The sequence below is a fragment of the Phodopus roborovskii genome, unplaced genomic scaffold, assembly GCF_943737965.1.
Source record: "Phodopus roborovskii unplaced genomic scaffold, PHOROB, whole genome shotgun sequence".
Classification (NCBI taxonomy): domain Eukaryota; kingdom Metazoa; phylum Chordata; class Mammalia; order Rodentia; family Cricetidae; genus Phodopus; species Phodopus roborovskii.
Window position 1 is genome coordinate 48,885,307 of NW_026126480.1, and position 23,555 is coordinate 48,908,861.

A 23,555-nucleotide genomic window follows, 5' to 3' on the forward strand; every position below is an offset into this window, starting at 1 on the left:
GTCTGGTTATGGGACCTGGGACAGCAGGACTGGGCGAGCCGGCCAGGCAGGTCCCTGGCCTAGGTGCCAGGGGCCGCCCCTCCTCTTGTCTCCAGGTCCTGCCCTATAGGGCCAGCCTGTTGTGATTCTACTTGAGAAGCACAGGGCCCCCCAGCACCTCTGCAGCCTGTGACAGCCAGGGCAGCTTTTCAGGTCAGTTTAGGGGCTTAGTGGGGGGCATAACCTTGGAAGCGGATGGGTTTCTTCCTAAGTAGGACTTTGACATCTCCTAGAGTTCTTCTAGGCTTAGGGGAATCCTAATCAGGTCTGTGCCCCAAAAGGAGTGCTAGGGGCAGACTGATGCTGAGGTGGTCTCACTATGTTCCCACACTCACTTCAGTATACAGGAATGCTGTTAACTTACATGTCTCTTCGCTAGCATTAAAACTTAGAAGACTCCAAACTGGAAAAGCATGGAGAAGAAAGTGTAGTCTCCCCAGCCCTGGATACAGCCACTGAAAGTATTTGTTCTATTTCCTGCTCGGCATTTTCCTACACACACTTCTTGGCACCATAAGTCTGGATATTCCGGGAGGGGTGGGGGTTGGTATCTGCACCTCCGCGGCCTTGATCCTGTCCTGGAAGGGTCTTGGGAGTGGGGGTGAGGGACACGACGTCAACATTGCTGCCCCCTGTGGCTCTCTGGGGAGAGCTAGCCATCCTGGGTCGGGCTGCCAAGATAAAAGAGGCGGGACAAAGCAACAGCAGCCCTCTGGTGGATCCACCCGGACGTGCTCTCTCGGGGTCTCCCAGCCTGCAAGGCCTCAAGGTTGTGGATCCGCGCCCCTCGCAGGCTGTCGGGGTCCGGGCAGGGGCGGGGCGCGCCGCGCGTTTCCGGGAGGAGCGGCCCGTCTGCGGCAGGTGCGGCGGCGCGGCTCGCAGGTAGGCATTGGCTCGCAGGTCCCGCGGCTGGGGTCCCAGCGCCGCACCTGCTGCCGGGCTTCCCTACCCTCAATCCCCGGCTTTGGTGGTCGCACCTTCGGACCGCTGTGTGGATCGGCGGCCACAAGCGTCAGTCTGGGACGGCTGTGATCCCGAGGTGTACCGCAGCTAGCCTAGACGTGTGTGGATGAGGTTTGTCTGTGGGTCCACCCGCTGCCCTTCCTCTGGACTCCCTGGAGCCTGGCCATGGTTCAGTTTCCGGCTGGGATGGACCTCCGGTCCTGTGGAACCCGGGAGCGGTTGGTGACTGTGCTTGGTTGAAGTTAGGGTAGCCGTCAAGGGGGCAATGACTCCAGGTTGCTCTGTCATGCTGCTTCCTCGTGTTTGCTTATTGGACTATCGTCCCTCTCCTCCTGGAATATGGTAAGGGGAAGATAACCCTAAGGACTGAGAAGTGAGATAGCCGGTCTGGGTTGGTGTCACTGTAGCTTTGGGAAATCTGGGGTTAGCACACTGGGGGACAGACAGGTGGCTCTAATTAGAGGTGGGATGTTCATTCCAGGAGGTGAAAGGGAAGCCCCAAGGGAAGAGAAAATGACTAGAGACTGTCCTAAACCAAGATGTGGGGGTGTTTCTTACAAAGGCTGTCCAGTGCCCAGGGCTGGGGCCTTGCACCTGCACCCTTAAGGCCTTATTGGCAGGTGGGAGGGGCTGATGGAGTTTACTCTCTGCTTGCCAGCTGTCAGAAGGCCAGGGTATCACAGGCTCAGTCCTGAGGCTAAGGACTTGGTCAGAAATGATTCAGCCTTCTTCCTTAAGCAGTCTCAGCTTGGGATCTCCCAAGTCCAGGATGTGGCAGACTCCTCACACTCAGGCCCTCTTTCACTACAAAACTTCTCTCCTGACTGCCAAGAGTCGGACACTTGTTTTTACAAGTCTTCTATAGTAAATTCACACTCTCACCTTCTTCTTCATTGTTTCTTTGGTTTTTAGAAACAAGGCTTCTCTGTGTAACAGACCTGTCCTGGAACTTACTTTATAGGCCATGCTGGCCTGGAACTTACAGAGATCTGCCTGTCTCTGCTTCCCGAGTGCTGGGATTAAGGCATGCCCCACTACATCTGGTTTCACTTTCTCTCTTTTTCTTTTCTTTTCTTTCTTTGCTTTTTTTTTTGTTTGTTTGTTTTTAGGTAGGATTTCACTATGTAGATTTACATGTCTTGGAATAAATATCTGCCTAACTTTGCCTCCAGAGTGCTGGGATGAAAAGTGTATGCCACCTCAGGACAGCTAGGACTGCTACACAGAAAAACCCTGTCTTCAAAAACAAAAACAAAGATAAATAAATAAATAAAATAAAAGTGTATACCACTATATCCAGTTAACCCTTTCTTGAACTGGCTGTGTCCAGGGATTTATGCTTTCCCCAAAATTTCTACTTCCTGAGATGGCTGGTCCTTGGTAGCAACTCTGGTCCTGAGTCTGCTTCATCCCATCCCAGTGGCCCTAGAGCATCCCTGTCCCAATGTCTTGCCTTCTGTACACTTTCCTACCTGGTACTAGGAGGTCCCAAGACCTCTATCTGTCTTTGCCCTCTGACACACCTTCATCCCTCCTCCTATTTCTTTTGACCCTCCCTTAGCTTCTCAGCACCTACTAGAGCCAAGGTTTGCTCCTATGGCCAGCCCTGGGCAGCCTGGGCCTGGGGAGGACCCAGAGGAAGAGGAGGCAAAGGGAATCTCAGCAGGCCATCGTGCAGAGGTGCTGCAGCAGGCCCAGGAGCTCTTTCTACTGTGTGACAAGGATGCTAAGGGCTTCATCACTAGGCAGGACTTGCAGGTGAGCCATAGTTCCAAGAGGCTGCCAGACCCAAGGGTGACCTTAGCTGCTTACCTTGGTATTTCTTGCCTGGCTAGGGTCTGCAGAGTGATCTTCCCCTAACGCCTGAGCAGCTGGAGGCTGTGTTTGAAAGTCTGGACCAGGCCCACACTGGCTTCCTCACAGCCCGGGAGTTCTGTCTAGGCCTGGGTGAGTAGGTCCCAGCTACCTGGAGACCTTATTCAGACCCCTGTGAGACTCTACATAGCCTGTGCCTTTCACAACTACCCAGGCGTTCCGGTGTCTACAAGCAGTCACTTTGTGAACTACACTACCCACCCCCAGCTACTGTGCAGTGTATGGTCTGCCCTCCCCCAATCCCTTCTCCTCTGCCAACCCAGGTGGGGTGGGGGAGCTGGCTGTCATTTCCCATTCCCAGGCCAATAGAACCAGAACAAGGAAGAAAAACAGGAAACTGGGCCCTGACAGAGGGCAGGCTGTGTTGTGTGTGGCTGGGGGAGTTGGGTAGGTCCGGAGTGTTAACCCACAGTACTGGTCATCTCTCCTCCCATGTCTACAGGGAAGTTTGTGGGGGTGGAGTCGACCCACGGTGGGTCCTCCTTGAGGACTCCTGAGGAAACCTTTGAGTCAAGCACAGGGGGCTCTCTGGAGGAGGACAACGATGTTGAGACATTCTGCACTTCCTTAGAGAAGCTGGGAGTGGCCCGGGTCCTGGGCGAGTGAGTTGATGCTAGGCCCACTCCCTTTTCGCGCCTGTCCCCTCTCCTCTGCATGCTCTGTCCACCTTGACCTCCTGGCTGTTGCCCACAGAATCCCTAGGCCGGCCCAGTCCATCCTTTGTCAGTTGTGGTAGTCTGGGAGAGAGCCCTGGCGTGATTTTCCTCAGGATTTGCATTTCAGGAGGCCATAGCTCTGTGGGGCAGGGCGCCACCAGACACCTAGTTACTAAGCAGGCATGAGAGCACAATCCATAGGGATGAGCAGTGCACGGCCAGTTCTGGGCCGCTGGGTTCTCTAGGGGGTTCACCTTCCGCAAAGGGGACACACCTCCAGCACCTGCCAGCTCGTCTATATTCACATCCTCTAGGCAATGGGCTGTGAGAACACTCTGGGTCCGACTGCAGCGCGAGCGACCCGAGCTGTTGGGCTCTCTGGAGGAAGTTTTGATGCGCGCATCAGCCTGCCTGGAGGCGGCGGCCCGGGAACGCGACGGTTTGGAGCAGGCACTGCGGCGGTGAGGATTGGCCTGGCTAGGCTTGGGGTCTAATGAGGGGACAGAAAGGAAGCTGGTAAATGCTCATGCCTGTGATATCCCGGTTCCTCGAAGGCGGGAGAGTGAGCACGAGAGGGAGGTGCGCGGACTCTACGAAGAGCTGGAGCAGCATTTCGGGGAGCAGCGACACAACGGCCAGAGCCAGGTGGGCCCACGAATGCCACGCCCAGCCTCTCTGGCTTCTCTGGCTCCGCCTTCCCCGAACTTGTCCCGCCCCAGACTCACCTCCGAGAGTCCAAGCCGCCCCAAGTCCAGGGAACTCTGCTTTGCCTCCGCAAGTGCCCCTTCCCGCGCTCTCCACCCCTTTGCTCCCCACCCTTGCCTCTCCGCCTGCCTCCTCTGAGCCAGGAGCGAAGGCTCTAGTGCAGCTGTACATCCCAGAAACTGCTCCGGAAGGAACAGAGGGGCCACCTGGAGCTGGAACTGCAGACCCGCGAGCAGGAGCTGGAGCGCGCAGGCCTGCGGCAGCGGGAAGTAAGCCTTAATCACTTCACGCCCATATCCTCGCACAGACTCACCTTCTTTGGGGTTCCCTGTGCCTCGGAGGGGTCACCTTGGCACTGGGGGGTACGGGTGGGGAGCGTGGTTCGCCAGCCCGCATCCCACCATTCCCTAGCTGGAACAGCAGCTGCTGGCCCGGACTGCGGAACAGCTAGAGGCACAGGCCCAGCACAGCCAGCTGCGTAGGGCCTATGAGGTGATAAGAGCACAGCTGGATCAGGCGCAGGAGCAGCTCAGCCGACTGGAGGGTGAAGCACAGGGTCGTCAGGAGCAAACCCAAAGGTATGGTGAGGCGCCTGTGGACAGGCTAGAGGGTCCCTTCCCCCACCTTGCATCTGGATCACCTTCTACCTACAGAGATGTTGTTGCTGTCTCCAGGAACATGCAGAAGGAGAAACTCAGTCTCCTAAGGCAGCTGGAGTTGCTGAGGTGGGTCAGGCCTACCTGGGCTGTGTGGAGAAGTGGTTTCAAGTTCCAGAATGGTCTTGGCTCTTACCCATTTTGCTGGAAGTCCTTATGTCTGCCCTATAGCCTTCATGCTGCAGTCTCTGTAGTCCTATGGAGAGCCAGCCCATCTTCCCCACCCACTGATTCCTCTAGATCTTAATTAACCTCTCAGTCTCAAACTCTTCTTCTCTAGGGAGCTAAATCTGCGGCTTCGAGATGAGAGAGATGCCTGTGAGACTAAGCTGCTGGGCAGTAGCCACAGGAAGGCTCTAACTATTGCCCACAAGCCGGGACCCACCAACTGCTGCTGCTGCTGTGGCTGGGCTCGGCCCCCTAGACGAGGCTCTGGCCATCTTCCTAGTGCCCGATGACCAGCCTCAAATGACTCACTTCCTTATCTAGAAGGGGACTGGTTGTAGGTGGCCGTTGCCTGCTAGGTATGTGGCTCTAGCCAGAAAGCATCACCTGCCAGAAAGAACTGAGCTCTGAATGGCCAAAGTCTCCATCCTGTCTTCATTTCTGTTTAGCTGACCAATAAAGGCCACTGGCCACTGTGCACTCCTTGCCTTTTGTATGTCTCAGAGCCACAATGCATTTGTGGTTCATGCTTGGTATCCATGACACAAGGTGTTATGTAGATTCACAGGTACACACTAGCCTGCCATTCCTGTGTGTTCCTGTGTGCTAGTGTATGTTCTGTGATTCTGGCCATTCACCAAGCCCTCCCTTATCGTCCATCACAGGACTCAGGTTTCAACAAGTGTCCACTTCCATACTAGTCCTCATGTGGAAAGGGAGTCCTGCCCCTCACTTCTGTGTTCAGCTACCTCTCGGGCCCTGGTCCTTACTCCCTCATCGTCTGACACCATTCCTAGACAGACCATATGCCCTCTAGACTGGGTACCTCTTGCAGGGCCCTCATGTGTCTGTGGGTCTCCCGGCACACTGGCACACTGTACCTGGAGCTTCCCCTCTGGGATTTCCTGAGCTGCGCTAGAACCTGCAGCCTCTGAGTGGTTCCCCCGACTTAGACTGGAGGAGGATCTGGTCTTGGTCTCAGTTCTGGGCTCTGCTGGTCTAGGTGCCACCTTTCCCACCTCTCCATTCACCACCTGGGTTCTGCTTCCAGCCTAGCTCCTCTGTCTCTGAGTGATTGGGTTGTCTTGCTGATCACTTGTGCCCTCAGGTTAACTTTCCGGCCCCACAGACTGGGAAGATGTGCCCGGGTCTTGCGGTGCGCGCGGTCTTCTGTGCTCCCTAGCACCAAACCAGTTGGGACTTGCCCAGCCCAGGCCGGCCGTGGGCGGGGCTGCGCCCGGGGCGGGGTCGCGCGTGGGGCGTGTCCTTGCAGGCCCCGGGCCGAGCATTCTCAGCACTCGGAGCGCTTACTCCTACAGCCGCCCGCCGGGGTTGGTACTACAAAGTGTGGTTGGTAAGTGCTCCGCAGAGCCAGGCCGCAGGGTGTCGGGAGCAGTATCCTGAGTGCCTTGTGCCCTGGTGTCCTTAGTCCTCAACGCTGGCCTCGGGGACGCCCAGGAGGCAGCGCCGGTAGGACAGGAATACAGGCTTCTTTCCGGAAGATCGACACCGGGGCGGGAGGGTAGGAGCAGAGTGGGGGAGGGAGAGAGCCTCCGATGTTCTTGGACAGGCCTGGAGGTCTCTTTCTTGCAGAAACCGAGGAAGTCAAAATCTGATCACCCTATTCATTGTCTCTGAACACCGGTTCCCTCCCCTGAGACCGCAGGTCCGCCTATTGGCACGGGGGGAGTGGAGGGACGGGCAGGAGCGGTGGTGACTTCATCTCGGTGACGCGGGGATTCCTCGCCTAGCCGCCTTCAGTTCCTAGTCCCCTCGGTGGGGCGAGTGGCTGAGCGCCATCGAGGGCACAGGAGAGGTCCAGGGGCTGAGTGTAGGGCGGCTGTGTCCGGGCCGCAGGAGCTATTTCTGGCTGATTGTGACTCCTACGCCAGCCATTTCTCAGGAAATTAACATTCAGTCTGCTGGTTGTCCCTTGGCTTAGGTTGCTGGATGTGTTCAGAAGCAGCACCGCATAGGTTCTCAGCTTTTAGAGCCTGGCCCCGAGGCTTGCATTGTGGTTGGGCCTTAGTTTGTGTCATGCCCCTCCTTCAGTGAGGCAGCGTGTATTTGGATCCTATTTCCAAATGGAGGTCTGTAATCTCCAGGAGTGGTCAGTTGATGCCTTCCTCCTCTCCCCGGTCCAGTCTGCAGTCGATGCTGTTTGGTGGGGGGAGGGACAGTAATGGTCTGAAGGGTGGGGCCCCTGGAGAAGGCATTTGGTCCCTCCCTAGTTCAAGCTGGCCAGCAATGTCCTCTGCCCTACCCTGGTCCAGAAGAAAATAGACCTGACTGTTATGCCTGCTTCTAGATCTGGTGGCTCTGGAAATCATTCTGACCATTGCTTCAGCCACCATAGGAGGAGTGTCAAGACCCCACCTGCCAGGTAAAGGGCAGACTGACTTTTGACCTGTACCTTCTGGTCCTTCTGACTTATAGAGGTGAGTTGTTGGTGCTTGGGCAGAGCCCGCAGGTGGCATGTGAGAAGTCCTGCACACATGCCTGTCTAGAAACCGGTCCTGGGGTGTTCCACTGAGGTTTGTCCTGCAGACTATCCACAGTGCAGACATGAGTGTGTCTAGGGCAGGATGTGCCTAGGAAACCTTTGAGGGAATGGCACATCTACATCTATGGAACCGAGGGCCTCCTCCTTCAGCCTGTAGGGGAGCTGATTGTGCAGGCTCCACCTACTGGCACCTCTATTGTCCCTGTCCTGGATGAGAGCAGAGGTTGCTCACAGAGCCCTCACTGTCTACCTGAACTTCCTGCTTCTCTGCCACATTTGGGGTATTAGTACTAAACAGCCTGTGATGTGGGGTCAGGGAATGCTGTCCGGGTGGCAATCCACAGGAATGCATCCTGTAGCCTTTCCCCCATTGCCTGCTAGCAGGAGTGAGTCAGCAGTGGTTGGGGGTCCTTACATGACAATTCAATATGGGTGTCTGGCTATACAAAGAGGAGTGATCAGTTGTCCAGGAAGTGACTCATATGGTTCCTGGGAAGACTCCTCTTAAGGCAGACAGCTGGCTGAGCTCCAAACTCTGGAAATATCTAGGGATTGTTGCATACCCTCCTGTTTGTTCCCATTGGTTTCCTGCTAGTTGGAGGCCTGGTGCTTTAGGCCATCTGACCTCCACATTTCTGCAGGCCCAGCATGGGTGAATTCAATGAGAAGAAGGCAACATGTGGCACGGTCTGCCTCAAGTATCTGCTGTTCACCTACAACTGCTGCTTCTGGGTGAGAAGTGATTCTCCCTACATCCCTGTTCTTCCTTATCTTGGAGGCCTGGCCTAAGGGCTTGGTCCCAGCTTCCAGACCCAGGCCAGATGTGGTGACCAGTACATACTTTCTGCAGCTGGCCGGCTTGGCTGTCATGGCAGTGGGCATTTGGACACTGGCCCTCAAGAGTGACTACATTAGTCTGCTGGCTTCAAACACCTACCTAGCCACAGCCTACATCTTAGTGGTGGCTGGTGTTGTTGTCATGGTGACTGGAGTCCTGGGCTGCTGTGCCACTTTCAAGGAGCGACGGAACCTGTTACGCTTGGTCAGCAGAGCCTGGTGGCACATGTGGGAGGCCATGGGGCTGGGGATGCCTGGCATGGGTTTCTCAGGGGCTTCTGGTACTGTTTCTGGGGCTTGACTCTTGTAAAGTAGGTTACTACAGGCTGTTCCTGTTGAACTCACTGGGGCATCCTCCAACTGGACCACTGAGGGCATACACCAGATCAGATTAGCAGCCCCAGCCTATAGCTAATTGGATTCTTCCTGCTTGGCCTCTTGGGTTGGGACTTGCTTTGTGGTGCTCTGGCACTAGGAACCCCAACTCACTGGGTCCCTGCTTCCTAGTACTTCATCCTGCTCTTCATCATCTTCCTCCTGGAGATCATTGCTGGCATCCTGGCCTACGTCTACTACCAGCAGGTAAGGGCCTGAACTGGACATAGGGTATGTCCAGAACAGGTGTACACATAGGCAGGTAGACTTATGGGGAGGCAGATATGCATAGGGTTGAAAGTGTCACTCATTCCAGGCTGGCCTTGTGCTTGCCTGCTTGGTGACTCTTCTAAGTCTTGTTAGTCCCACTGGGGGTCCTAGATTTGCCCTTGGGGGTCTTAGACTTTGATCCTACCCACAGCTGAACACAGAGCTCAAGGAGAATCTCAAGGACACCATGACCAAGAAATACCACCAGTCAGGCCAGGAGGGTGTGACCAGTGCTGTAGATAAGCTACAGCAAGAGGTGGGTGTCCCCTGAGAAACCCATGCCAGGCATCGCCAGCCCCATGCTCCTACTTGTGCCCCTCCACTTTCCCAGCATGGGGCTGTGTGCTGGTAGGCTGGCTGCAGGGCTCAGCCACCACATACCCCTTGTAGTTCCGCTGTTGTGGCAGCAACAGCTCTCAAGACTGGCGAGACAGTGAGTGGATCCGCTCTGGTGAGGCAGACAACCGCGTGGTTCCTGACAGCTGCTGCAAGACTGTGGTACCGGGCTGTGGTAGGCGGGACCATGCCTCCAACATCTATAAAGTGGAGGTAGGTGGGTGCTCAGCAAGGGGCTAGACTGATTGGGTGGCAGGTCTTAGGGCAGCCTGGTCTAATAGGGATGCATGTGGGAGCCAGCAAGGTCCACCATCACTCTCTTCCCACTAGGGTGGCTGTATCAGTAAGCTGGAGACCTTCATTCAGGAGCACCTGCGGGTCATCGGGGCTGTGGGCCTTGGCATCGCCTGTGTGCAGGTGCGGAAACATAAGAGGTGACTAGGTGGGAACACTGGGGTGGCTGGTGTCCCACATCCCTGTTTACACCAGCCTGGTTCCATGCAGGTCTTCGGCATGATCTTCACCTGCTGCTTATATAGAAGCCTCAAGTTGGAGCACTACTGACCACAGTGGCAGGCCAGGTTGCTAGCCTTGCACTATGCCCCACCCCACTACAAAGTACTACTGAGTTAGACTGCTGACTGCCAGAGAGGTAGCTATCCTTATGCCATCACGGCCACCACTGGCAACCCCACCTCAGGGGTAGCTTCAAGTGCCTTTCACTGCATACCAAAGTCCCAAGGCTTGAGGCAGTATACTTGCCCCAGGATAAGAGGGGGCAGGTATGCCAGTGTTGGGCTAGGCCTAGCTGGTAGAATAGGGTTTAGATTATTTGACAAAAGTGCCTCTTGCCCACAGACTACTTTCCTTTGGGTAGCTGTGATTTGCATTAAGTGCGGGGAGAACTTGGGTTTACCACCTGCATGGTGGGTAGAAGCAGGTGAGAAGGGCCATTCTGGGTGGGCTAGGTACCTTTCATGCCTGCTGCTGGAAACCCTCACATCTGCTTGCCCCAAACCAATGGGACAAACTGAGGGGAAATCCAACGCCACTCACTGTATATGCCGTCCTCTCCACCCAGGCCTCTCTTGCTCCTAACAGTGTCAGCCCTGGCTTTTCCCTACTTCTGTTAACACTATGCATATGCCCCATGTTCCTGTATACTGTCTCCTTTTGGAACATCTCTGAATGGAGCATGGCTGTTTCCATCTACAACTGTATCCCACACGTGCTCCTGCTATGTAACAGGTGCTCAATAAATGTATAAACAATTGAGTCAGCTCACTGACAGGACCTTAGGGTCCACGGTAGCTGGAGTACTCATAAGAGTCAAGGATGGGGAAGTACCCAATGGCAAAGCAGCTAGGCTGACCTCTGGTAGCTGGAGAGCCTCCAGCTCACTGTGGCCTGGATTTGGCCAGGCGAAGGATTACCTACACTCAAGGGCTCAAGAATGTACCTTAAGAACTGATTCTCTGTCTCCAATAGTCCTATGCTGTTTAGTGACAGCTGGAGGAATGGGATCCTAGGGGCCCTCTGGACTCCAGTCCAAGGTAAAATGTTTCTCTTCTTTGAAAACTAATGTGCATGTGATTCATGTTTAATCCCAGCACTCAAGAGAGGGAGAAGCAGGGGGATTGCTTTGAGTTTCAGACCAATCAAGGCTACATAATGAGACCCTATCTTAAACAATTCCCCACCCCGACAAAACAAAAAACCCAAAACAACAAAAATCTCAGTGGATCAATGTGCTAAAAACAAAACAAAACAAAAAAAACTTGGGATATTTACTGCAGCTATTAGGAGCCAGAGCCTTAAATGGGCCTCCTTTGGCCTTGAGCAGGTTTCTTCGGACTGGTACTTTTTCCTGTGGGGATTGGGTTAAGGGGCAGGGATGCCTAGCTGTTGGGCCTGGAAGATTTTGGAAACAAAATCCTTCACACATGAGTAGAAGATGGGCTCACAGCTAATGTTCATTAGGCTCTAGGAAACTAGGGCATGAGCCTGTGGCCTTGGGAGCACTTAGGAGCTGCAAATGCTCAGAGGTTGAGAGTACTGGCTGGTCTTCACAAGCCTTTAACCCCAATACTGAGGAGGCAGAGGCAGGTGGATCTTGAATTCAGGGCCAGCCTGGTCTACATACTCAGTTCCAAGATAGCCAGAGATACAGAGAAACCCTGTCTCAAAAAAACAAAAAAGAATACATGGTAGCTCACACTGTCTGTAACTTTTGATCTCTGTGGGTACACAAGTGGTACAAAGACAAACAAGCAGACAAAACACCAAACACATAAAAAGAATCTCAATATCATGGTGGTGGGACAATTGAGTGGGCCTCCAAGTACTCTCCCCAACCAAAGGAGTATCCTCCCAAGCTTGGGCTCTGCCTTGTGGATGGTGAGGCCACATCTACCTTGCCCACCCTGAGCACTGGCAGGAAGTGGCGAGGCCCTAGAGCAATGAACATAAGACTACTGTAGGCTTACCTAGTGGATCAAATGGGTCAAGGCCCAGAGAAACAGAAGCAGTGGGCTCCCCACAAGACTGGACTCCTAAGTCGGGTGAGGAAGGAAACCAGCATCAGGGGAAAGCCTGGAGCCAGGCCAGGTAACCTCAAAGACAGCACAGACATGATGTTGAGGGTCTTATAAAGTTAGACATGTTGGTTCTGCAAAGGTCTTTACTGAACTGTTGCTTCCAGGATGAGGGGACCTAGCCACAGGGCCACATCCAGGCATCCTACCCACCTCCCCAACATCTCAGTTTGAATTCAGCATGCTAGATTGTCCATGGCCAGCAGAGGAGGAGGGTAAGCTCCAGCAGTCACTTCTCTAGGGGAGCATAGTTAAGTAGCTTTTCAATCAGGTCCACGTGTGCTAGCAGCATACGGCGGCAGCAGTAGCGCTTCAGGCCCAGAGCATCCAGGGCATCCCTGTAAGGAGGAGAAAGGAGTAAGGCTGGATATGGTATCTATAGTCTGCATAGGTCCTCTATGCATTACTGTGGACGGGTTACCGAGTACCTCTACGTAAATGGGGATTGAAACCTGACAGCACACAACGGGGAAATGACCTGGAGATTTCTGAACTATGCACCCAGATACTTAGAGCAGAGGCTGGTTAGTCTCTTTCTCACCTAGAAGTACACTTGTTTCCCCAGGTTACACCTATCCCATGTATATGCCCAATGCCAATCTTCAGTGCCCGATACCTTTAACTGCCTTCTGCCCATACCCAATTTTGAAACTTCATTTTATATGTTATGGGTATTTTGTACATACATGCCTGGTGCCTGCCAAAGACCAAAGGTGAGCCACCATATGGGTTCTAGGAATTCAACCTGGGTCCTCTAGAAGAATAGCCAGCGCTCTTAACAGCTGAGCCATTTCTCTAGCCCCCTACCTCTGCTTCTGGCTCTTGTATCCAGGCCTGGGGTAGCTTTATGGGCTTCCAGAATTATTTGGGGGAAGGTCAGAAGATCTAGAAGCTCAATTTCAAGCCCATAGGTGGACTCTGAGCAAATGCTGTGAACTGGCTCCTTGACTCCATACCCCCACATCCAGGAAAGGTTGCAAACCAGCTAGGTTTAATTTGTCTGGAACCTAGTCAGCTTGAGAAGTTCTTGCCCAGGTAAGGAGAGTCCCAGAAGGTTAGCAGCTACTCACCCATGCTGCTTATTGTAGCTGCCCATTCAGCTGTACTGACTATGGCTTGTGAAAGGAAACCCTTTGGTGTTGTGTTGAGATGGTGGCCAGAGGTCTGACTACTATGGGTAACATGGTAGTGACTTCAGGGGGAAGGGACAACACAAGAAGATAACCCACAAAGCCTGAATATCACAATTTGCTCTGCATTTTATTATTATTATTTTTTAAACTTATTATTTTGGTTTTTTGAGATAGGGTTTCCCTGCATAACAGCCCTGGCTGCCCTGGAACTCGATTGGTACACCAGGTTGGCCTCCAACTCACAAGAGATCAGCATGACTTTACATGCCTTTGCTGGGATTACAGACATGGGCTGGGATTAAAGACATCGGTTTTGCTCTGCATTTTAAAGAGTCCACAAGGTTCTAAATACATAGAAGTAGGCCTGAAAATAGACACAGGTCAGGGGGTAGGTGGACAGATAAGAGACTTGAGTGTTCTGTTGGGGATGAAGAGGTGCCAGTCAGCCATGGGAAGCATGCTCAGAAGTTTCCGGAAGGACAGCAGCTTGAAACCCACCTTCAGTTTTCAGAGAGGTTGGGCGTGGTAGTGCACGCCTTTAATCCCTACAACTCAGGAAGGAGGCGGAGGATTTCTGTGAGTTCAGGACCAGCCTGATTTACATAGTTCCAGCCTGGGTTATACAGAGAGGACCCTGCCTCGAAAACAAACTAAAGAGAATCATTCTTCCGGGAATACATCACAGGGCTGGGCTGGAGGATAAACGGAGTTTGAAATTCTTAATGCATAGTTCCCCGCTCTCGCTGCCCGAGATCCTACTCCTCACTTGACCCCTCAACCCCTGACTTGCTTCTGCAGCCAATTCTCCATCCAAAACTTTCATTTATCCCTGGCCAGGGGCACCTTAGTTTTACCCCCGGGTCCGCCGCGTAACTCTCACCCCGACCCCTCTGCTTTATGACCCCAGGCCGGCCTTCCCGCCCTCCCCCCAGCAGGCCCGCCGCCTCACCCCTCGGTGTATTCGGCCTGCAGCAGACCCAGGTAGGCTTCCCATTTGTTGCCGACGATCTTCCCGCAGGTGAAGCAGCGCACCGGGATGATCATGGCTGCGTCTGGCGTGCAGGCTGCCGGCGGCAGTATTTCAAGGCCCGCCCAGGCGCGTCCACAGCGCGGGGCTCAGCGCGGGGCACATTGCGCCCCAGCTCCGCCCCGCGCTATCCTGAGCCCCGCCTCACATGTCTCCGAACCCCGCCGCGGCCCCGCCCCCACTCCCGCGGTCACCCTGTAGCTGCGGTGTTCCCTGCTAGCGCCCATTCCGGGCTCTTAGAGCCTGCGTGCCCGCGGCAGCATCCCGGGAGCCCCCTCCCTCCGTAGTGGTACATCCCGGAGCTACGGCGTCCGAGCAAGGCCGAAAGGTCCGCGGCGCCGGCGGTTCGCATTTCTCGTGTCTGCTTGATTGACAGCTGCTCCGCGGAGCGGCGGCGCGCGCAGGTACGGCGGGTCTACGGGCTGGGGTCCCGCCGGCTCGAAGGCATCCAGATTTGAGCCAAGAGATGGCAACAAGTGGTGGTGGCGCGGCCGGGGCCAATGCCTCCTGTCGCGGACTGCAAGGGGTCTCAGTCTGGAGCCCTTACCCGAGGTGCCCAGCCAGAGTCCGAGCCGTAGAGTTTGGGACGTCCCCTCCCTTCCGCCTCTGCAGAACCGTCGGCTGTACGGTGCCCCGGGTCCCGACACCGTCCTCCCGTGCCCAGCAGTCCTGCCCTTCCTTCCCTGAGAAGGAAAAGTCTTTTCCCGCGTAGAGAGCAGGGTGGTGGTCAGGGAAGGCGTCGTGTAGGAGGTACCCTAAGAACAGGCTTTCTAACTTTTTTCTCCTGGGAAACTTGGCGGAGATTGCCTGCGGGACTGCTAAGGGCCACAGGGCTGCCTCATCTGGAGTTGACCCAGGCAATGAATGAGTGCTGGTATCTTGGGAACTCTATCACCCTCACCGCAGCGCCTTCTTGCTGTGCAGGGGGTAGGAATGGGGGGGCTACCCTGGGGAGGACAAGGCAGCATGCAGTGAGAAGCTGGAGCTTGGAAAGTTTGGAGTCTGGTTAGAGTTAAGCCTTTGGTGTCCTAGCCGTTTGCCAGGTTCCTCTGTGGGAACAAAAGCTGTACTCTCCTTCGTTGCAGAAGAGGTCACGAAGGGCCTCCTGGGTCTTGGTGTGGTTGGCCGGAGCCTCTGCCCAACTTGGTGGTTATGCTCCCGCAGTCATCCTGGGCAGCCTCTCTTAGCAATATTTGACATCCCCCAAGGAGCCACGTGCAGAGCCACGAGCTAGGCGACTTCCCGGTCCTGTCCCCTCCCCCAACATCCTGCCCTAGCCAGAGGGGCAGTGGGGGCCTGTGAGTCACTGTGGCCTGGGATCAGACTCAGGATCAGAACTGAACACTGCTGGTGGCCAGAGGTGAGGGTGGCAGGGGAGTGGGTTAGGAGATGGTCGGTAGGGTGGGCCCTAAGGATGGGGTGGAGGCCAAAGGCTTCTTTCTTGGAGGAGGGGTTCAGTTCGGTCCCGCCCCTGGAAGACTTGTTTACTTAGGGAGAGTTGGGGAGTGAAAGCTGTGCCAAGCTGACATTCCTAGAATTCCTCTGTGTGTGTGTGTGTGTGTGTGTGTGTGTGTGTGTGTGTGTGTGTGTGTGTGTGTGTAGTGTGTGTGGTGTGTGTGTTGTCTTGAATGCCGACTAGCTTCAGTGCCCTATTGTGGGGTGGTGGCATCCTCTCCTCCCCTAGTTCCTGCTCCAGCTCCCTGGATTCCCAGAAATGACCCAGGCTGGAGGACTTCAGGCTGTTGCTTATCTGCCCAGCCTTTGCTTACTACCCCAAGAGGACAGTGTGTGTGTGGGGGGGGCGGGGGATGCTGTGCTTCACTTCCCTCCAGAGCCCTGGCCAGGATTCCAGGCTCAGCCTCTGCCCCTACCTTTCCCTAACTGCTGTGGAGTTCTCATTTTGTTCTGTGGTGGGAGAGAGATGTGGGTCATTCGTACCTACCTGCCAGCTGGGCTAGTGTTTAGCCAACACAAATCGACTGGTTTCTGGCCTGGCAATGGCGTCATGAGAATGGGTGCTCAGCCTCTGGTGAAGGGTGGAGGGCACAGTGAAGGAGATGTGTTCTTACGCAGTTTCTAACCCATTTGCCACAGTTCCTGCCAGAGCAGGGGTCACTTCAGGGCAGTGGACAAGGAGGAAACCCATGATTGAAGTTTTAGCTGCCCAGCCCCTCCTACCCTGGGTGTTGCCCTGAAAACAGCCGGCCAAAAGAGGGTGGTCTGGAGCACTGGGCTGGGTTTCAGCTGGTTTTACCACCTGACTAAGATGACAACCTTAGTTTCCCCATTTGTGGACCTCTGGTGGGAGCAGAAGCATGCCCTGGGAGGCTCTCAACCCCTCCACTTAAGGCTGGCCATGAACTGCGGCAAGAGGGCGAAAGTGACTTCTTCCCTGGAACTCCAGCCTTGTGTCCTTTGGCTTGCTCCTGTAGGGTATGGCGTGTGAACATACACACACCTATCCCTCACTCCCAGGCCATAGCTGTGGCACACACACTAAATGTATCCAGTGCATGCTGTTTAAATAGCTCTTGGAGCCTGTGGCTGAAACCCAAGTGACTAACCCAAGAACCTTTTGGGCTGTTGAGGCTGGGGTACTTGGGATCCGTACCTGAGCCACCTCAGTGCGTGGAGGTCCCTAGCACTTTGAGACGGGTGTGCTTTGTTCACACCATAAGCATTCCCTGAGTCTCAATCAGGTCCCTTCTATTTCCAGTACCCCAGGAGCTCTGACAGAAATACCTGAGGGGGCAAGGCAGGAAGTATAGGGAAGGTATTGTTTGGGGTGCAGAGCCCAGGGAGTAAGACTGAGCCCCTTTACTGTCTTTACCCAGAGAGACCTGCACCCCAAGCCCTGGCTCTGTCCCTGAAGTGGTAGAAGGCTAGAGGTGTGTCTTCAGCGTCCAGGAGCTCCTGTTAGGCTGTGTGTGGCCCTCAGTCTCTGCTTCTTGGTGGGAGGTGTCAGCCTACTGGACCAGGAATTTGTGGTGCTCCTGTCCAGGGTGGGGGTCGAGCAGGCACTGAGGCCCTGCAGGGGCTGAAGCCACAGCAGGAAGGCAGACACCACAGCCTGTTTGGATTGGCACAAGTCTCCCTGCCTTCTCAAAGAAGCTGTGGAGCCTCCCAACCTAGGGCCAGGGTGGTGTGTGTGTGTGTGTGTGTGTGTGTGTGTGTGTGTGTGTCTGTCTGTCTGTCTGTCTGTCTGTCTGTCTGTGTATCAGGGGTGGGGGTGGTGCTCTGCTTTCCCTCCTGAGCTGGCTGGGCTGGGAGTGGTTGCTTACTCAGGGGTCCAAACAAGCTTCTGGGCTGATTCATGCTGCCACCCCACTGAGAGGTCCAAAGGTGGCTTGCTTTGCTTGTTGGCAACTACTTGCCCCAGACAAGTCAAACTTTGGTCATACTTTGTCTAGAGTTTGGGCCGGTCTCTTTTTGAGTGGGAACCTGTTCTGGCTAGGTGGGTGTTCATGGTTTCCCTGGCCCATCTCCCAGGCTTCCCATCTGTACTTACTCACATCTGAGGATGGCCTTAGGTGTGATCCCTGATGGCAGATGGACCCCATGTCCAGACCATGGTGGTTGGGTGCTAGGTCAGGGTATTGAGGAAGGCACCCTTCCTGGCTCAGATGGGGTGGCCTGGCCTTAGCCTGCACACCACACCCTGTGTATTTGGCAGCAGGAATGGACCCAGTCCTCACATGACTGTCCTGAAGTCTGCTGGTAGCCTACTTCATGTTCATGTGGGTTTTATAGACAGACAGGGCCTACTAAGCAGGAGAGTGGCACATGGTTTAGAGGCCAGCATCCAAATGCTGGGCTCAGTGCAGAAACCAAACTGGCTCTCTTTTGCCTCAAGAACTTTTGGCACCTCTGGGGAGCCCTTCCTATCTCCTTCCAGTTTTGGCTGTGTTACTTTCTACTCCTTCCTCTTCTTCCTCTTCTCCTTTTTTGTTTTTTTTTTTTGAGGCAGGGTTTCTCTATGTAGCCCTGGAACTCACTTTGCAGACCAGGCTGGCCTCAAACTCAAAGAGATCCACCTGCCTCTGCCTCCCAAATGCTGGGATCAAAGGTGTGCGCCAACACTGTCCAGCATTAATTACTTTCTATTGCTGTGATACACATGACCAAAGCAGTTTTTCAAAAAGTGATTTATTTATTTTATCTTTTCTGTAAATTGTTATTTTGCCTCATGTATGTCTGTGTGAGGGTGTTTGATCTCCCTGGAACTGACATTACAGACACTTGTGAGCCGCCATATGGGTGCTGGGAATTGAATCTGGGTTTTCTGGAAGAATAGCCAGTACGCTTAACCTCTGACTCATCTCTCCAGCCTGACCAAAGCAATTTGGAGAGATTTAGTCTTATAGTACAATATGAAGGAAAGTCAGAAAAGAAGCTTGAGGCAGGATGCTAGAGGAAGGAACTGATGAGACTAAGGAGGAACAATGCTTATTGGCTTGTTCTTCATGGCTTACTTAGCTTGCGTTTTGTTTTGTTTTGTTTTTTGAGACAGGGTTTCTCTGTGGATGGAGACTGTTTTCCGTCTATCCCAATCCCACTTGATCAATTTCTCTCTGCCCAATGGATCCCTGCAGCCGCTTAAAAAATAACCACTCAGAGACTTAATATATATTTATAATTGTTTGGCCAATGGCTTACTCTTATTACATCTCGTTCTTATAAATTAACCCATTTCCACAAATCTGTGTATCACAATGTGGCTTTTGCTTACCAGTGATGCCCTGGCATCTTGCCTCCCCGGTAGCTACTGTCATCTCTTCGACTCTGCCCTCTTTCTCTTTCTCTCGCTGTCTTTGGATTTGGATTTCCCACCTGGCTTTACTCTGCTTGGCCATTGGTCGGAACAGCTTTATTCATCAACCAATAAAAAAGCAACATAGATTTGTAGCATACAGAAGGACATACCACATCATCTCCCTTTTCTGCCTAAATAAAAAAGAAAGGTTTTAACTTTAACATAGTAAAATTACAGTTACAATATGTAGTCCATTTGCATTTGGCAAAATTTAAAGAAAATACTCTATCCTATCTTTGTGAGTCTAAAGTTTTGTATTTATCTTTTATCATAACTAAGGACAACTATAACTATAAACTATCTGTCTTCAACTCCATCAAAGACCCTAGAAGGATATAATATTACTTAAGTAAGCAGGAAGTGCATTGTAAGCAACTTCTAAAACTCTACAATTGACAGAGACATCTTGTTGCCTGGACAGTCACCCAAAGTTCTTTTGTAACATTGGGGCATCCATAATATCTGGCAGACTTTTTAATGAAGCAGGGAATTTTAAGATCTGTTCTATCTTATATTGGTAAAGTTCTGTCAGTTGCATTCTTCTGTGTCCTGTAGAATTAGAATGTCTAGCAGTTTCTTCTGTGAAGCAGGAACTCTGAAGAACCATCCTGTCTTATCTTGGCAAGTTCAGTAGTCACTCTCTTGTGGGTCTTGTACGTCCATTTTTATACAATCAGGCAGTCCAGGCAAGAGCAGTTTCTTGACCAAATGGCTAGTCTTGTCACATTGAAGGCAAACTCCATAATGAGGTTTTTGTTTTTGTTTTTCAACATAACTCACATGGAGTTTATTTGGGGAAAGGGAGTAAAGGGAGGGGTAGGTGTTGGCCAACCAGGAACAGAGATGGAAGGGGAAGGGGAAAGAAGGGGAAGAAGGGTGAGTGTTTTTATTTTTTATTTTTGATACCTATCATCCTCTTTGAAGTAACGTGCTGCCAGGAGCAGATGTGTCTCACTGTCATGAAAAGCCCTAAATTAGAAAACCATTATAAATGCCATGTTCTATAGGTCTTTGAAAGGTATGAAGAATACTTATCCATCTGAAATATATCTCTGTATATCTAGAAAACCTAACATGGCTACCTTGATTATATATTACGTTTTAAAATGAACTGTATAAACATAATACCTTAAACAAGAATAGAAATAAATGTATATATATATATACTATAACAAAATTAACTTTAAATTTGTATCATTATATCAAAATCCATGTCAATGTAAAATATCTGAGATTAATAGTTGTCTTTTTACCCTATATTTTATATTTTTAAAAATATAACAAATATCTATAACCTACCAAATAACCAAAGGCCATCCAAATTCTTTGGGATGTGGATGTCATCTTCTCCAAACTGCTTTCTGCTGTCTGTGGAGGAAGTGTCTTTAGGGTTCACCCATAATCAAATGTCTCTCTGCATTTAGCTCATAAACTATCAAAAATTCAATAAAAACACAATAATATACATAATCCAGACAGTCTGTGTATTTTCCATCTTTACATGGCCCATTATAATTTTTTATTCTATTTGTCCTTTAAGGACCTTAACTTATTATCCCTAAGTTATTTTTTATGACTCTATCTTATATCCTCTCTTTCCCAAGCCTATGTACATTTATTAAACATACTGTGATCTGTGACTGCTTTAGAGGACTTTTTATGTTTGAATCTGTTTTATTGTGTATCTGCAATCCTTTTTTTGACCAGGAGAGTTTAAAGTGATAGGCAGCATGGTTGTGATGGTCCCTGGATTCTAGTTCCTCCCCTTTGACCTTCCAACATGGCGGAGGTATGTTCACTGCTGGCTCTGAGACCGCTGGGTAGGAGCCAATTCTGGAGGCCAGTGTGTAGCATAAACCTTTTTTTGTCTGAGTAAAAGTTAAATCTGCCATGCAGTGTTCTGCACAGGCTGAAAATGTCTCTGTGTATCTCTGGGGAATCCACCCTGCTATGCTCGAGCCCTAATGCCGCAGCGTCTGTGCATTATGGCCTGTATGAGAACCAGGAAGCCTTCCTCAGCTTCATCTATGCAGTACAGCACCCCCTCCATTTTCTTTTTAAAGTTTTATGTGGGAACTCAAGAGCCCCACGTTGGGTGTCAGATGTAGATGGAAACTTTTTTCTGTCTAGCCTGGTCCCACTTGATCAGTTTCTCTCCACCTACCTGGTCCCCCAGACACATACTCACAGCATGCAGAAGGACATCCCAAGTAATTTCTCTGTGTATCCCTAGCTGTTCTGGAACTTGCTTTGTAGACCAGGCTGGCCTCCAACTCACAGAGATCTGCCTGTCTCTGCCTTATGAGTGTTGAGATTAAAGGCGTGTGCCACCACACTGGCTAGCTTGCTTTCTTATACTCTCCAGGACCATCTGCTCAGGGTTGCACCACCCACAAGGGGACAGGGTCCTTTCACATCCCATTGTTAATCAAGAAAATGCCCCTCAGAGAAATTTATTTATATAGGTGTGTATCTGCATGTGTATCTGTACTGTACACCATGTGAGTGCCTGGTGCCCACAGGGGTCAGAAGAGGGATTAAGATCCCCTGGAACTGGAGTTACAGATGATTGCAAGCAATGAGGGTGTTGGGAATCAAGCCTAGGTTTTCTAGAACAGTCAGTTCTCTTAACTGTTGAGCCATCATCCAATCCCCTACAAGCTTTTTTTTTTTTTTTTTTGAGACAGGGTCTCACTATGTAGCTCAGGCTGTCCTGGAACTTCCCTGTACACCAGGCAGATCTCGAAACTCATAGATCTCAGCCTGCTTCTGCTTCTGGAGTGTTCTGATTAAGGCAAGAAACATCATACACAGCTTTTTTTTTTTTTTTTTTTTTTTTTTTTGAGATAAGATCTCTATGTAGCCTAGGCTGTCCTGGAACTTGTGTGGGTTGGCCTTGAACTCATGGAGAGTCTTCCTGCCTCTGCTTCCTGAGTGTTGGGGTTAAAGGTGTGAGCCACCATACCCAGTATAAAGGCCAGTTTGATGGAGGCATTTTCTCAATTGAGGTTCCCTCTTCTCAGGTAACTTTATCTTGTGTCATGTTGACAAAAAAACTAAGTAGCACAGCTACCTCTGGGGGAAGAGAATTGGGGTTCAGGATGGTTGTCCCTGGATTCTCTTGCATATATCCCTCAGCCTGAAATTCTGACTCTTGGTCTCCTCACAGCTCCAGCTGATGCCTCCAGAGTACATCATGGGGAATTGCATGGCCCAGGGGATAAAGGTGCCCAAGTAGATGAGGCTTATTTATATACTGCTGAGAGGTCAGCTGTATGTTTTTTGACTCAGGGCTTCAGGCTTACTTCCAGAGGAATTGTCTGGTACCTAATCCCATTTGGGTGATGTCAGTATGCGTGATGGTTTGGTTAGGTGGGGGGTATAGCTTTTCTGGTCGGTTCTGGATCTTTCCTGGGCCCTGTGGCTCCTCTCCATTGGTGCCTAGACACTGTATGTACATGGTCTACATACATAATACCATTATATAGGCACCTCTCCACCCCAGCCCTGAGTGGTGTATAACTGACTGAGTCAAGACAAGGGAAGAAGACCAGGGACCATGGGTTACAAGGATTTTTTTTAGGAATCACCAGCTGCCTGCTGCTCTCTAGGAAGAACCTGCAGGCTGTGGTTTCTGCTGGGTTAGGGATGTGGTCCCACCCAGCTCTGTTCCGTTCTTGGGGTCTAGACACATCAAAGAAAACCTAAGGGGAATTGAGAGGTAGGGGGCTGAGGTAAACCGCAGGTTGAGCAGGCATTTCCAGGCACGCATCTTGCACTCTGGGGGCTCCCATGTACTCATGCCCCAAGACCTGGGACCCTGAGCATTCAGCCTTGCGGGCTGGGGTTGCAGTTTCCCATTGTGCCCTCTGGGAGGCAGCAGTAAGTTGGTGCAGTGATCCTAGGTGCTGAGCTGGGAGCTGTAGACCTCATTTAGGCATGGGGGTTTCCACTCAGCCTTTAAGAGCTGCCTACGGACATCCTTCGCTTTTCTTTTTTTCTCATTCCTCCTGCTACACTCAGAGATCTTAAGCCAAAGCTTTCCCTCCTGTCCTCTGGGCTGCAGATCAGATGGGAAAACTTGGCCCACACTTTGGTTTTTTTGTTGTTGTTGTTGTTTTGTTTTGTTTTTTTTTTTGTTTTTCGAGACAGGATTTCTCTGTATTGCTTTGGAGCTGGCCCTGGAACTCGCTCTGTAGACCAGGCTGGCCTCGAACTCACAGAGATCCTCTGCCTCTCCAGTGCGTCACCAACACCCTGCCCATTTTGGGGTTCTTAAGATCTGCATCCTTTGGTGTGTTGGGGCTCAGAGACTGGAGATGTGGCCTGTCAAGGGGCCATCATCCCCCATCTTTGATGGATTAGTATGTATCTGGGTTCACCTGCAAGGGGCATTGGTGCCACTTACCATGTACTTGTCTGCCTGGGATGGTATTCATAGGCTGATTCTCCCTGAGCTGGTCAAAATGAAATTTCAGGTCCCTGGTTATGCAGTTATAGAGTGGCATCAGTGGGACTCTCAAAATGGCCCATGGCTCTGATGGAATCTGGCTTTGCTCCTACTACCTACCCCTAGGAGAATGGACTGGATCGGAGGCTGAGCTGATT

General features: G+C 52.0%; 2 protein-coding genes across 6 annotated transcripts; both read left to right on the forward strand.

Moving 5' to 3' along the window:
• The first annotated feature begins 68 nt into the window (after positions 1-68).
• Cracr2b (calcium release activated channel regulator 2B) lies at positions 69-5,542 on the forward strand. Of its 4 annotated transcripts, none has more exons than XM_051193378.1 (10): positions 69-192; positions 2,564-2,760; positions 2,838-2,949; positions 3,320-3,479; positions 3,848-3,994; positions 4,088-4,178; positions 4,415-4,507; positions 4,650-4,816; positions 4,913-4,963; positions 5,175-5,542. In XM_051193378.1, exons 2-10 carry the CDS (start codon positions 2,599-2,601, stop codon positions 5,350-5,352), a joined length of 1,161 nt encoding a protein of 386 aa, XP_051049335.1. In that variant the 5' UTR covers positions 69-192; positions 2,564-2,598; the 3' UTR covers positions 5,353-5,542. The 4 variants fall into 4 exon arrangements, with proteins under 4 accessions (XP_051049335.1, XP_051049336.1, XP_051049333.1 ...); XM_051193376.1 differs by having other exon boundaries at positions 71-192; positions 4,892-4,963; XM_051193377.1 differs by lacking the exon at positions 69-192 and adding an exon at positions 797-921 and having other exon boundaries at positions 4,892-4,963.
• Positions 5,543-6,264: 722 nt separating this feature from the next.
• Positions 6,265-10,655, forward strand: Cd151 (CD151 molecule (Raph blood group)). 2 transcript variants are annotated; one of them, XM_051193387.1, is made up of 9 exons: positions 6,265-6,413; positions 7,368-7,497; positions 8,204-8,294; positions 8,413-8,604; positions 8,907-8,981; positions 9,196-9,300; positions 9,435-9,593; positions 9,711-9,797; positions 9,885-10,655. In XM_051193387.1, the coding sequence occupies exons 3-9, from the start codon at positions 8,211-8,213 to the stop codon at positions 9,942-9,944; spliced, it is 762 nt and encodes a 253-aa protein (XP_051049344.1). In that variant the 5' UTR covers positions 6,265-6,413; positions 7,368-7,497; positions 8,204-8,210; the 3' UTR covers positions 9,945-10,655. The 2 variants fall into 2 exon arrangements, with proteins under 2 accessions (XP_051049344.1, XP_051049345.1); XM_051193388.1 differs by lacking the exon at positions 6,265-6,413 and adding an exon at positions 6,703-6,725.
• Positions 10,656-23,555: the final 12,900 nt, after the last annotated feature.

What these genes read in the sequence shown, in the direction of transcription:
- Cracr2b (XM_051193376.1), top strand. Translation starts at nt 2,599, where the DNA reads ATGGCCAGCCCTGGGCAGCCTGGGCCTGGGGAGGACCCAGAGGAAGAG. An exon ending in TTGGAGCAGGCACTGCGGCG is followed by an intron (nt 3,995 to 4,087) that starts GTGAGGATTGGC and finishes GGTTCCTCGAAG; the next exon opens with GCGGGAGAGTGAGCACGAGA. An exon ending in CAGGCCTGCGGCAGCGGGAA is followed by an intron (nt 4,508 to 4,649) that starts GTAAGCCTTAAT and finishes ACCATTCCCTAG; the next exon opens with CTGGAACAGCAGCTGCTGGC.
- Cd151 (XM_051193387.1), top strand. Translation starts at nt 8,211, where the DNA reads ATGGGTGAATTCAATGAGAAGAAGGCAACATGTGGCACGGTCTGCCTC. An exon ending in CCTACAACTGCTGCTTCTGG is followed by an intron (nt 8,295 to 8,412) that starts GTGAGAAGTGAT and finishes TACTTTCTGCAG; the next exon opens with CTGGCCGGCTTGGCTGTCAT. An exon ending in GACGGAACCTGTTACGCTTG is followed by an intron (nt 8,605 to 8,906) that starts GTCAGCAGAGCC and finishes CCTGCTTCCTAG; the next exon opens with TACTTCATCCTGCTCTTCAT.